Raw genomic sequence first — 14,065 nt, 5'->3', positions numbered from 1 at the left:
GAGGTAGTGTTTAAATCTGGTTTGTCATAGAATATCTTGTTTTTTCCATCTGTGGTGACTGAAAGTATTGATGGGTATAGTAGTTTGGGCTGCCATCTATGACCTCTTAGTGTTTGCAGAACATCTATCTAAGAAGTTCTGGCTTTAAGAGTTTCCATTGAGAAGTTGAATGTAATTCTGATAGGTTTGCCTTTATATGTTACTTGACCATTTTTCATCACAGCTCTTAATATTTTTTCCTTATACTGTATATTTTGTATTTTGATTATTGTGTTGCGAGAGGACTTTTTTTTTTGGTCAGGTCTATTTGGTGTTAAGTAACCTTCTTGTATATTCATAGGCATGTCCTTCTTTCAGTTGGGCAAGTTTTCTTCATTGATTTTTTTGAATATATTTTCTGTGCCTTTGAGCTAGACTTCTTCTACCCCTATTATTCTTAGGTTTGGTATTTTCATGGTGTCCCAGATTTTTTAAATATGTTGTGTCAAGAATTCCTTGACTTTAACATTTTCTTTGTCTGATGAATTTATTTCCTTTATAGTATTTTCAACATTTGAAATTTAATGTTATTTTATCAATGAACCTATTCCTGCTATAGTATCTTCAACACCTGAGATTCTCTCTTCCATATCTTGTATTCTGTTGGTTATGCTTACATCTATCTGCAGTTCCTGAACCTTTACCCAGATTTACCATTTCCAGATTACCTCGATTTGTATTTTCTTTATTGCTTCTATTTCAGTTTTCAAGTCTTGAACCATTTGCTTCACTTGTTTGATTGTGGGGTTTTGGTTCTTTTGTGTGTGGGGGGGGTCTTTTTGGCTTTCTTTGCTTTCTTTAAGGGATTTGCTGATTTCTTCCAATTTCTTTCTTTTCTTCTACTTCTTTAAGGTAATTTTTTTTTTATTTTTAAAGGAGGTCTATCATCTTCATAAAGTTATGTTTTTAAATTTTTATTTTTCCAAACAATTACTTACACTTACTTCCCTCCTCCCAATCCCCTCCCGCTCTCCCACATCCCCTCCTCCCTCTCAAGCCCTGCTTGAGAGAGGGCCAGGAATCCTGCCCTGTGGGAAGTCCAAGGCCTAGGGAGCTGTGCATCCATATAGGCTTGGTTCCCAAAAAGCCAGAACATGCCATAAAAACAAGTCCCATTGCCTTTATCAATGGCTTCTTAGTCAACCTCCATTGTCAGCCACAATCAAAGAGTGAGGTTTGATCACATGCTCATTCAAACCCAGTCCAGCTGTGTTTGGTGAGCACCCATTAGAAGAGGCACACTGCCTCAGTTGGTAGACCAACCCCTCGTGGTCCTGACTTCTTTGCTCATCTTCTCCCTCCTTCTGCCTTTCAACTGGACCTTGGGAGCTCAGTCTGTTGCTCTGATGAGGGTCTCTGTCTCTATCTCCATCTGTCACCTTACGATTATTCTACGGTGATATTCAAGATAATCATCAGCGTGATAGTGGGGCAAGGACAGTTCAGGCCCCTCTCCTCTGCTGTCCAAGGACCTAGGTGGAGACATCCTGTGGACACCTGGGATCCCCTCTAGAGCCAAGTCTCTTGCCAACCCTAAAATGGATCCCTTACTGTAGGTATCTTCTTCCCTGCTCCTATATTCACCCTTCTTCCATCCCCAACCTCCCACTCTCCCAAGCTCTTGCCAGTCCTTCCTTCTCCACTTCTCTTCCCAAACTCACCTCCACTCCTGCCCTACCCCCATGCTCACAGCTTTTGCCAGGAAATCTTGTTTGCTTCCAATTTCCAGGAGGATCTATATATGGTTTTCTTTGGCTTCACCTTGTTATTTGACTTCTCTGGGTTTGTGAATTATGGTCTTAATGACCTTGGTATATGGCTAGAGTCCACAAATGAGTGAGTACATACCATATTCATCTTTTTGGGTCTGGGTAATCTCATTCAGTATAGTGTTTTCTGTTTCAATCCATTTGCATACAAAATTCAAGATGACATTGTTCTTTACTGCTTTGTAGTACTCTAATGTGTATATATTCCACACTATCTTTATCCATTCTTCAATTGAGGAGCATTTAGGCTGTTTCCAGGTTCTTGCTATTACAAAAAATGCTGCTATGAACATAGGTGAGCAAATGTATGTATGTATCATATTGTAGTATGATTGGGCATCTCTTGGGTATATTTCCAAGAGTGGAATTGCTGGATCCTGAGGTAAGCTGATCCCGAATTTCCTGAGAAACTGCCACACTAATTTCCAAAGTGGTTGCACAAGTTTGCATTCCCACCAGCAATGGATGAGTGTACCCATTACACCACATCCTCTCCAGCATAAGCTATCATTGGTGTTTTTGATTTTAGCCATTCTGACAGGTTTTAGATGGTATCTCAAAGTTGTTTTGATTTGCATTTCACTGATCGCTAAGGAAGTTGAACATAACCTTAAGTGTCTCTTGGCCATTTGAACTTCTTCTGTTGAGAATTCTCCGTTCAGCTCAGTGCCCCATTTTATAATTGGGTTAACTAGAATTTTAAAGTCTAGTTTCATGAGTTCTTTATATATTTTGGAGATCAGATCTTTGTCTGATGCGGGGTTGGTGAAGATCTTCTCCCATTCAGTAGGATGCTTTTTTGTCTTAATGACAGTGTCCTTTGCTTTACAAAAGCTTCTCAGTTTCAGGAGGTCCCATTTATTCACTGTTGCCCTATTGTCTGTGCTACTGGAGTTATATGTAGGAAGTGGTCTCCTGTGCCCATGTGTTGCAGTCTACTTCCCACATTCTCTTCTCTCAGGTTCAGTGTGGTCAGATTTATATTGATGTCTTTAAGCCATTTAGACTTGAGTTTTGTGCATGGTGATAGATATGGATCTATTTTCATTCTTCTATAGGTTGATATCCAGTTATGCCAGCACCATTTGCTGAAGATGCTTTCTTTCTTCCATTGTATAATTTTAACTCCTTTGTCAAAAATCAAGTGCTCTTGGGTTTGTAGGTTAATATCCAGGTCTTCTATTCAATTCCTTTGGTCACGTTCTCTGTTTTTATGCCAGTACCACTCTGTTTTCATTACTGTAGCTCTGTAATAGAGTTTAAAGTTAGGGATGGTAATGCCTCCAGAAGTTCCTTTATTGTATAGGATTGCTTTGGCTATGCTGTGTTTTTTGTTTTTCCATATAAAGTTGACTATTGCTATCTCAAGGTCTGTGAAGAATTTTGCTGGGATTTTGATGGGAATTACATTGAATTTATAGATTGCCTTTGGTAGGATTGCCATTTTTACTATGTTGATCTTACCCATCCAAAAGCATGGGAGATCCTTCCATTTTCTGGAGTCCTCTTCAATTTCTTTTTTCAGTGCCTTAAAGTTCTTGTCAAATAGAGCTTTCACTTCCTTGCTCAGAGTTATTCCAAGATACTTTATGCTACTTGTGGCCATTGTAAAAGGTGAAGTTTCTCTGATTTCCTTCTCTGCTTCTCCGTCCTTTGTGTATACGAGGGCTTACTGATTTTTTTTTTTTTTTGGAGTTGATCTTGTAACCTGCCACATCACTGAAGGTATTTATCAGCTGTAGGAGTTCTTTTTTGGTGTTTTTGGGGTCACTAATGTACACTATCATATCATCTGCAAATAATGAATGTTTGACTTCTTCTTTTCCAATCAAATCCCCTTGATCTCCTTATGTTGTCTTATTTCTCTTGCTAAAACTTCAAGCACTATGTTGAAGAGATATGGTGAGAGTGGATAGCCTTGTCTTGTTCCTATTTTAGTGGAATGGCTTTGAGTTTCTCTCCATTTAATTTGATATTAGCTGTTGGCTTGCTATATATTACTTTTATTATATTTAGGTATGAACCTTGTATCCCTAATCTCTCCAAGGCCTTGGTCATACAGGGGTGTTGAATTTTGTCAAATGCTTTTTCAGCATCTAATAAAATGATCATATTTTTTTCCTTTCAGTTTATTTATATGATAGATTACATTGATATTTTCATATGTTAAACCAGCCCTGCATCTCTGGGATGCTGCCTACTGATTGTAATGGATAATTTTTTGACGTATTGTTGGATTCTGTTTGCCAGAATTTTATTGAGAATTTTTGCATCAATGTTCATGAGTGAGATTGGTCTGTAATTCTCTTTCTTGGTTGGTTCTTTGTGTGGCTTTGGAATCAGGGTGACTGTGGCATTATAAAAAGAGTTTGGCAAGGACTCTTCTGTTTCTATTATGTGAAACACATTAAGGAGTATAGGTATCAACTCTTCTTGGAAGTTCTGATAAAATTCTGTATTAAAACCATCTGGTCCTGGGCTTTTGGGGGGGGGTTGGGAGGTTTTTTTTATGACAGCTTCTATTTCCTCACGAATTATAGGTCTATTTAAATTGTTCACCTGGTCTTGATTTAATTTCGGTAAATGGTATTTATCATTGTAGAAGCCTAGACACTGATTGGATTGAAGGTGGTAGTGGCCAAACTAGATTGGGGCACCGGAAGTAGGACTTGGAATAGATTTGGGAATTTGAAAAATGGAAAAATCTTGGAGACTCACCTGATTATACCATAGGGGGAGAGACGGTGGAAGACTATGTAGGTAGCCACATCAAGTACCAATAAGTAAGTTTCAATGTATGAAATACACGTATCACATGGCTGGAATCCAATAATAAAACATATTTTCTTTTTCTATCATGTCTGTACATACCATAACTTTCTATTTTATAAATGAATCAGAATTTCACACATGATACATACACAAACAAACAAATTTTGAACATTTTTTAAATCCTGTGATATTGTATTACTATGGCTTGGAATAAATGAACAAGATCAATAGTTTGAGAGTAGACACAGCACTAACTATTTCTCTGAGTATAATAAAGTGGCAACATCATTGCATTCACCAAACATGTGTTCCACAATATCATCTGTGCTTAAGAGCAGAGCAGTGCCAGTGTTTGTCAGTGTTTGTATTTGACATGATAGTTAATTCTTAAATACGCACTACCTGATTTTACAATAGTAAATGAATAATGATGCTTGAAAACTTATTATTTTGATTTCTATAACATTAGCATAACAAATATTTATACATACATATCACACAAATAGTCTAAATGTCTCTGTGAGCATTTATGAGCTCAGTTTAGATGGTTCCATAGGCGGTCTTTTGGTACCATGACACCAATGTGTCCTATAGTCCTTCCTCTCCCTCTTGTTCAGGATTCCATAAACCCCTCCATAATATTTTTCTTTGTGTGTATGCTTCTGTTTCCATCAATTTCTAGGTTTGGAGTCTCTGATTATTGTTGGACTAGGCATCAGTTTCTCTTTATTTGTGAGATGTAGCATGGTTCTCTTTTACAGCTAACTCATTTTCATTAAGAAGTTGAGTATTGTTTCTTATATGTCTATAACGAATTTTTGTGGAATTTTAAAGAGGATTGCACTGAATCTGTAACTGCTCTTTGTAAGACAGACATTTTTACTATGTTAACCCTGCTGATTCATGAGCATGGGTGATCCTTCCATCTTCTAATATATTCTTAATTTTCTTTCTTTAAAGACTTGAAGTTTTTGTTGTACAGGTTTTAATTTTTTTGGTTAGTTACCTCCAAGATATTTTATATTACTTGTGGCTATTTTTAAGAGTATTGCTTCCCTGATTTCTTCCTCAGTCTCTTTATCATTTGTATAGAGGGGGGATACTTGGGTTTTTCTTTTTACTTAATTTTGTATACAGTCACTTTGCTGAAAGGTGTTTATCATCTATAGCAGCGTCATGGTAGAATTTTTGGGATCCCTTATTATACTATCATATCATCAGCAATAGAAATACTTTGACTTCTTACTTTCCAATTATTATTCCTTTGATCTCCTTTAGTTTTCTTGATGCTCTATCTAGAACATCAAGTTCCATATCAAATACACAGGAAGAAAGTGGACAGTCTTTTCCCTAATTTTTGTGGAATCACTTTGAATTTCCATCTAATTTGATATTGGTTATTGGCTTGCTATATATTGCCTTTTCTATATTTAGGCTTTTTTCTTTTATCTCTGATCTCATAAAGACTTTGATTATGAAGGGACTTAAATTTTCTCACAGGCTTTTTCAGCAACTGGTGAGATCATCTTTAGTATTTTCATTCAGTTTGATTATATGGTGGATTACATTGGCAGATTTTTGCATGTTGAACCATCGCTGCATCTCTGGGATGAAGCCTACTTGACCATGGTGGATGATATTTATGATAATGTTGGATTTACTTTGCAAGTATTTTATTGAGATTTTTTGCATCAATTTTCATGAAGGAAGTTAGCTTGTAAATCTAATTTTGAGTCTTTGTGTGTTTTTTGTATCAGGATGACTGTAGCCTCATAAAATGTATTATTGACAATGTTCCTGCTTTTTTTTATTTTGTGGAGAACTGTTAAGAGTATTGGTATTAGCTTCTCTTTGAGGCCTGGTGGAACATAGCAATAAAACTGGGCTTTTGTTGGTCAGGAAATTTTTAATGATAGGTTCTATTTCCTTGGGGGATATAAGTCTATTTGAATTGTTTATCTGTCTTGATTTAATTTTGGTATGTGGTACCTATCTAGAAAAATTTCCATTTATTTTAGATTTTCCAATTTTGTGGAGTAAAATTTTTGTAATATGATCTAATGATTCTCTGGATTTCTTCATTGTCTGTTGTTATGTTCTCCATTTGGTTTCTGGTATTTTTTAATTTGGATATTATTTTATTGACTTTTAGTTAGTTTGAAAATGGATGGTCTATGATGTTGATTTTCCCAAAAAACCAGCTCACTTATTCTTTTTATTATTTTGTTTCTATTTTATTGAATTTAACCCTCAGTTTGTTTATTCCCTGACATCTATTTCTCTTTTTCTTCTACAGTTTTCAAATATGTTGCTAAGTCTCTCTATGAGAATTCTACAGTTTCTTTATGCAGGTACTTGGTGCTATGAATTTTCCTCTTATCACATCTTTTATTATGTCCCACGAATTTGACTCTGTTGTATATTAATTCTCATTAAATTTTAGGAAGTCTTTTATTTCTTTAATTTTCCTTGACCCATGAATCATTCTTTAGAGAGGTATTCAATTTCCATGAGTCTGTAAGCTTTCTGTTGTTTTTGTTGTTGTTTAATCCCAACTTTATTCTATGGTGGTCTGATAGATGATATGTTATTTCAATTTTTTTTGTATAGTGGAGATTTGCTTTGTAATTGAGTATATGGTTAAATTTGAAGAAGATTTTAAGAGATGCAGAGAAGAAAGTATATTCCTTTGTGTTTGATTAAGATTTTCTGTAAAACAAACCTATTAGGTCCATTTGAGTCATAATGTCTGTTATTTCCATTATTTCTGTTTAGTTTCAGTTTGGATGACCTCTCAATCGATTAGAGTGTGGTGGTAAAGTTTCCCACTATTAACATGTAGACATTGATGTGTGATTTAAGCTTGAGTAATGTTTCATCCACAAATGTGGGTGTCCTTGCATTTGAGGCATAGATGTTTTGAATTGAGATGTTATCCCAGTGGGTTTTCCTTTAATAAGTATGAAATGTCCTTCTGCACCTTTTTTGATTTTTTTTTCGAGACATGTTTTCTTTGTGGCTTTGGAGCCCGTCCTGGAACTAGCTCTTGTAGACCTGGCTGGCATTGAACTCATAGAGGTCTGCCTGCCTCTGCCTCCCAAGTGCTGGGATTAAAGACGTGCACCACCACCTCCCAGATTCTTCTTCTCATTTGATTAACTGTGCTTTGAAGACTATTTTGCTACATATTAGGAAAGTTATACCAGCTTGGTAATTAGGTTCATTTGATTGGAAAACCTTTTTCCAATCCTTTTCAGTAACGTCTATCTTTGATGCTGAGGTGGGTTTCTTGTATGTAACAGAGGATGGATCCTGTTTTCTTTTTTATCAATTCTGTGTTTTAGTTGTCTTCTTGGTCCTATTGACATTGAGAGATATAAAATGACCAGTGTTTGTTATATCTTGTTATTATGTTGTTTGTGAGAGTGGTAGAATGATGTGGTGTGGTATTGTGTAGTGTGGTGTGTGTGTGTGTGTGTGTGTGTGTGTGTGTGTGTGTAGATGGGCAGGTTGTATGTGTATGTTTTCCTTCTTTGGATTTTGCTTTTGTGAGATTATCTATTAATTATGTTTTCACGGGTGTATTTAGTTTCCTTTGTTGAAGTTTCTATTCTTTAGTAGTACCTTTTATAAAGTTGGAATTGTTGATAAACAGTGTTTAAATTTGACTTTGACATTTATCAACTTGTTTTCTCCATCTATGATTGTTGAAAGATTTGCTGGGTGTATTAATCTGGGCTTACATCTTTGAAGTCCTAGAGTCTACAATACATCTCTCTGTTGATGCCCTTTTAGCTTTTAGAGTCTTCAGTGAGAAGTCTGGTGTAATTCTTATAGATCCATCTTTATATGTTATTTTATTGTTATGCCTTACAGCTTTTAAAAGCATTTTTTGTTCTGGACATTTCGTGTTTTGATTCTTATGTGACAGGGGACTTGTTTTTCTGATGTAATCTCTTTGGCATTCTGTAAGTTTCTTAAAAATTTATAGTCATGTTTGCAAGTTAGGAAATTTTCTTCTATTATGTAGTTAAGTGTACTTTCTGTATTTTTATGCTGAGGTTCTTCTCCTTTTCCGATTATTTTTAGATTTTGTCTTTTCATGACGTTACAGATTACCTGGATGTTTATTGTTAGGAGTTTTTATTAGATTTAACATTTTCTTTGCCCAATGAAATTAGTTCTACTACTGCATCTTCAACCCCTGGCACCTTTTGTATTCTGTTAGTACTGCTTGTGTCTGTAGTTCATGTTTGCTCCCCTGGATTGGCTAGTTCCTGAATTCCCTCAGTTTGTGTTCTTTATTGCTTCAATTTCAATTTTCATGTCATGAATGTTTTCCTCTTTGCTTGTTTTTTCTTGTTATTCTTGATATTTTTTAAGGGATTCGTCAATGTCCTCTAATTCTTTGATGAACTTTTCCTCAGCTTCCTCAAAGAAGTTTTTCATTTCCTCTTTAAGGACCTCTATCATCTCCAATAAAGATGTTTTAAGGTAATTTCTTTATGCTTTGACTCTGTTGGAATATCCAGGTTTTTCTGCCATGGGGATAGACAAGTTCTTGTGGCATCCTATTTTTCTGGTTGTTGTTGATTATATTTGAATACTGTCATTTAGGCATCTAACTGTGGGATAATTAATTCTAGTCATGGAATTTTGAATTTCTCTTTGTTGAATGGTGTTTTGTTTCTGGTTTCTGTTTCCACTTTGGTTTCATAGTCTTTGAGGCCTAGATTTCTGGCACCTGACATGACCTCTGGTCTAGCTGGGAGTCTCTGTCCAATAAAGAATTTGTCCTCTGGTGATTAAGTTGAACTTTGTTGTAGCAGAAGATCATTTTTTTTTTTTGGCTTTCAACTGAGCATCTGTAGTCTGATCAGTCTGGTGTGGCACAATTTTAGAATTTCTTATATGATTATATGTCAATTTTACTTTATCCGAATAAGTAGATCATTATTTCATTGCCCAAGACAAACAGTAACAAACTTGTCTGCACGAGGCTTATCATGAGGGATTCATGACAGACAGTAAAAGGGAATTTCTACAGAGTTAGTCCATTAGTGTCCTTCTTGGCACTATAGTAAAGCAGATTGTGACAGGCTATACACAATATCAGTGGAAGTTGCTCTCCAAAACTTAAATATGGAATGAGAAATAACTTTAGAAATTGAAATGTTGGTTCTTTTCCTCCCATAGATCAGCAGGAGTGTATCCCTTGCCCAATTCGAGAGTATCCAAACCCTGAGAGAAACAGCTGCCTACAAAAGTCAGTGACATTCCTGTCCTTTGATGACTCTCTGGGCATGGCTCTGGCCTGCACAGCTCTGTGCATGTCTGTCAGCACAGTTGTAGTTTTTGGAATCTTTCTCAAGCACCAAGACTCACCCATCGTTAAGGCCAATAATCGGACTCTCAGCTTCATCCTGCTCATCTCCCTCCTCCTCTGCTTCCTGTGCCCATTTCTCTTCATTGGCCAGCCAAATACAGCCTCCTGCATATTGCAACAAATTACATTTGCTCTGGTGTTCACTCTGGCTCTTTCCACTGTTTTGACCAAAACTATAACTGTAATTCTGGCCTTTAGAGCCACGGCACCAGGAAGAACAATGAGAAGGCTCTTTGTCTCAGGCATCTATAACTCTGTCATCCCCATCTGTTTCCTGATCCAGCTTATTCTCCTTGGAGTCTGGCTGGGAACCTCGCCTCCCTATATTGAAGCAGATGCACACTCTGAACATAGTCACATCATCATTTTGTGCAACAAGGGTTCAGTTACTGCTTTCTACTGTGTGTTGGCATACTTGGGGATCCTTTCTCTAGTGAGCTTCACTGTGGCTTTCCTGGCCAGGAACCTGCCTGATAGATTCAATGAAGCCAAGTTCCTGACATTCAGCATGCTAGTGTTCTGCAGTGTCTGGGTCACCTTCATCCCTGTCTACTATAGCACCAAAGACAAAGTCATGGTGGCTGTGGAGGTCTTTTCCATCTTGGCATCGACTGCAGGGATGCTTGGGTGCATATTTTTCCCAAAGTGCTACATAATACTCCTAAGGCCTGATAAGAAATATTGAAATGTTTCAAAAACAAAGGACACTCTCAAAAATAATGATCATTTTGATCAATTAACTAACTTCATCATAAACTACTTTAAAATAGTAAAGCAAAAAATTATAATTATTGAACTATTTTTCAGAAAGGTTTTCTGAAGTGCATACTTTATTAATAGTAAAAGATTCCATCACTGTTTATTACAGACAATCTATTCTGTAATATAAGCTACTGCTGAAAATTTATTCTATGTAGTTATTCATGTTACTTTTAAATTTATGGCCAATAGTTATACTCAATATTTAATTACATGATAGTATTCAAGATAAATAATACGAGAACTACTTTCTATCTTAAAGTCTTTTATTTTTAGAGTATAAGGGGCTTTGTGTGATAGTTGAGATTCTTGCATTGGTCAGGCAAAGAACTGGTTCTTTGAGAAAGGGTTCTTGTACAAATATCAAGCCAATCCATAAATTAGCATGTAGAATACTCTAAAAGCTAAAAGGATGTCTGCTACCGGGACCAACTATACCATTTTTTGACATATACACAAAAGAACTGACATCCCACTGCAGAGATTCTTGCTCAGACATTCACATTGCTGTTCTTTCAAAATAGGTAGGAAATGGAAACACTTAGATATCCATCAACTGCCATCTCGATAATGAAAATGTTTTACTCATAAATGGTTGGAAATAGAAAAATCATGTTGAGTTAGGTAACCCAGACCAAGAAAGAAAAATGTCTCATGTTCTATCCACCCTGAGTATCCCCCAGACTAAGTATAGAAACCAGGAAAGAAGGTGAGAATGCAGTGGAGAGCAGAATACCAGGGTACAAGTGATCTTATTGGGGAAATAGTAAAAGGAGCTACTCTAAATAAGAATAGGGTTGATCAATTCAAAAGAGGGAAATATGCATAATTACTACAAATAGATGTAAAAGAATCATGAGCAATAATACTATCAACTACCTATCAAAAGTAACTATAATAAATGTACATCAGGTACGATTATATAATACAGATTAAGTAGAAAATATACAACCATGACTTTAATAAAATAAGATAATATCTAATAAAATATTTATTATTAGCCCTCATATAAGTTTAGTTCACCTCTCACCAAGGAAAATTTTCTTTGCAACAATTCATGAGAAAAAAAATAATGAAACAAATGGCAGAATTCTAGAACAAAGTCATATCTGGCATAACTACAAAACAAGTCCCACATCTAAGGTTCAGAGAACATGCAGAACATAGAGTCCTAAAATTGTAAAGAGCAGAGGATCAGAGTTGTCTCTTTACTGTGTCTTCTAATACGTCAGAAGCTACACCATAAGTCTTACCAATATGACTGCCTAAACATGAACTGAACAAGGGAAATGATAATAGGCATTCAAAAATGATTCAAGAAGAGACCATAAGGCCCTGACCTTACACAAAAATCTACATGGGATAAGTAAAGGCTGAGAGTGGGAGAAATAGTTCTCCCCATGGAAGAACACACCTGTCAGTTATCCACCAGCAAATATAAACCATGAAAACATACAGACATGTAGCATTATAAAGGTTGAGAAAGATATATATGAGTGTATATATGCATAAATATATGCATGTAATAACATTTAATGAAGAAACAGTCCGTAGATTTGAAAGAGCCAGAAAAGCTGTTTGTGAAAGTTTACAATGCAGAAAATGATGGAATTATGTGAGAACTTCAGAAAAAGAAATAATGAATACTCAGTTGTTTTTAAAAAAGGAATTTTTAGATAATTTGATAAAATAAAAAATGATATTGAATAAGGTAACCTGGAGCTAGAAATACAAATTTTTACATTCTTTATCTTCTGACGTTACTAGCTCCAAATTAAATGGTGCACATGTAGTTCTATATGAAGGCTTTTTCCTTGTCTTGTTGTGCCTTGTTTTGTGCAATTGGACTGTTTGACTCTTACAGGCCTGATCTTTTTCTGAAGAGGAAATAGAAGAAGAGTAGATCTGAGGGAGGCTATAGGCAAGGGTGAGCTGCAAGGAGTAGAAATGGGAACCTGTAACCTGGATATATTGTATAAGAGAGGAATGTATTTTCAATTACAATGAAAAATAAAATACAAAAAATGTGCAGGAAAGGGAAAGTCTAATAGTTGTTCTTTCTTCTATTAATTTTAAAAAACCAAGAGTCTATTTTTATATATTTAGTGCTATGTAAATTTCCAAAGGAACAAAGCCACAAAGAGTCTTACTTAGCTATGAACCACCACACGAAATATCAGTATGACAAAATAACCTTAAAGGTGCAATAGTGTCATGCAGATTGTGCAGATAGACAATAATTGTCTAATCTGACCAAAGACCTAATCAACAAGAGTAAACCATGGCTGGAAATGTAAACCTAGCTAACTACCCATGGCTATTGTACTTAGGGAGGTTAGAAGAGAACCTATAATCATTACTTTGCTAAATCAGCATAATTCCTAACTATACTAAAATCTTTTTTTTTCTACTGAAGAGTGTAGCTCTCAATCCTGATGAAGCAAAGACACAGAGACCCCTACAGAAAGCCACAGCCAATAAACATGAAAAGTTGATACAACTACTAACCCTTAAACTTGGGGATCATTACAGGAGAGGACATGGTATCATTCTAAGAACAAAAGCAATAGGTCCTTTGTTGTGACTTTGTGTTGTCCAGAAATTTCAGAAGATCCACTCATAAAATCCCAACAAATGACTGCCTAAACATGAGCTGTACGTGGATGATACCAATTAACATACTAACCTGGATAAGACAAAGCCCACATGGCCTCAAGTCCACTAAAATATTTAGAGACAACTAAGATGCATTGAAAGAAGGAGAAATAGTCTTCTGTTGTGAAATATCGCTTTACACTCTGTGAAGATTTGTCGGTGTTGTTAATTTAATAAAAATGCTAAATGGACAATAGTTTGGCAGAGATATAACAGGAATTCTGGACAGAGGGCATTGGTAAAAAGATAGGCAGGGTTACCAGCCAGATGGGGAGAAAACAGGATGGGTATTAGAGAGTAAAGATAGACAAGTCCCGTATAAGAATGCAGATTAAAAGATATAGGATACTCTAAGTTATAAGAGCTAGTGGTACAAGCTTAAGCTATAGACTGACATTTTATAATTAAGAATGGGTTTCTGTGCCATTTTTGTGAGTTGGTAGTCCAAAAAAATCCACCTACAGATGGAGTCCTATTTCTGGTAATGTATAGTCATATAAGCTCTGAAAAATCTTTTAAAAATAAGTTCAGAACACAGATCAAACATAGCTTCCTGATGACCAGTCTCTATCAAGTAGGCCCTGTGCATACAAAGACACAGCTATTGTCCATTACCTGTGAACTAGAACCTGCATCCAGGGCCATATGCTAAGCTGAGCTAGACCATTGGCTGACATATCAGTTT

At 35.9% G+C, this 14,065-nt stretch overlaps 1 protein-coding gene across 1 annotated transcript in view; it reads left to right on the top strand.

The window, feature by feature from the left end:
• The window catches only part of LOC121464677 (vomeronasal type-2 receptor 116-like), a 33,275-nt gene extending 22,589 nt beyond the window's left edge, over nt 1-10,686 (top strand). Inside the window, 2 exon segments of the mRNA XM_041677700.1 lie at nt 9,777-10,643; nt 10,646-10,686. Coding sequence (XP_041533634.1) covers nt 9,777-10,643; nt 10,646-10,686 — 908 coding nt within the window.
• The last annotated feature ends 3,379 nt before the right edge of the window (nt 10,687-14,065 follow it).

The sequence above is a fragment of the Microtus oregoni genome, unplaced genomic scaffold (genome assembly GCF_018167655.1).
Source record: "Microtus oregoni isolate MIOR12 unplaced genomic scaffold, Mior012 000029F_ref0000214, whole genome shotgun sequence".
NCBI lineage: Eukaryota > Metazoa > Chordata > Mammalia > Rodentia > Cricetidae > Microtus > Microtus oregoni.
Note: the sequence above shows the minus strand (reverse complement) of the source record. Positions and strands in the feature narration are given on the sequence as shown.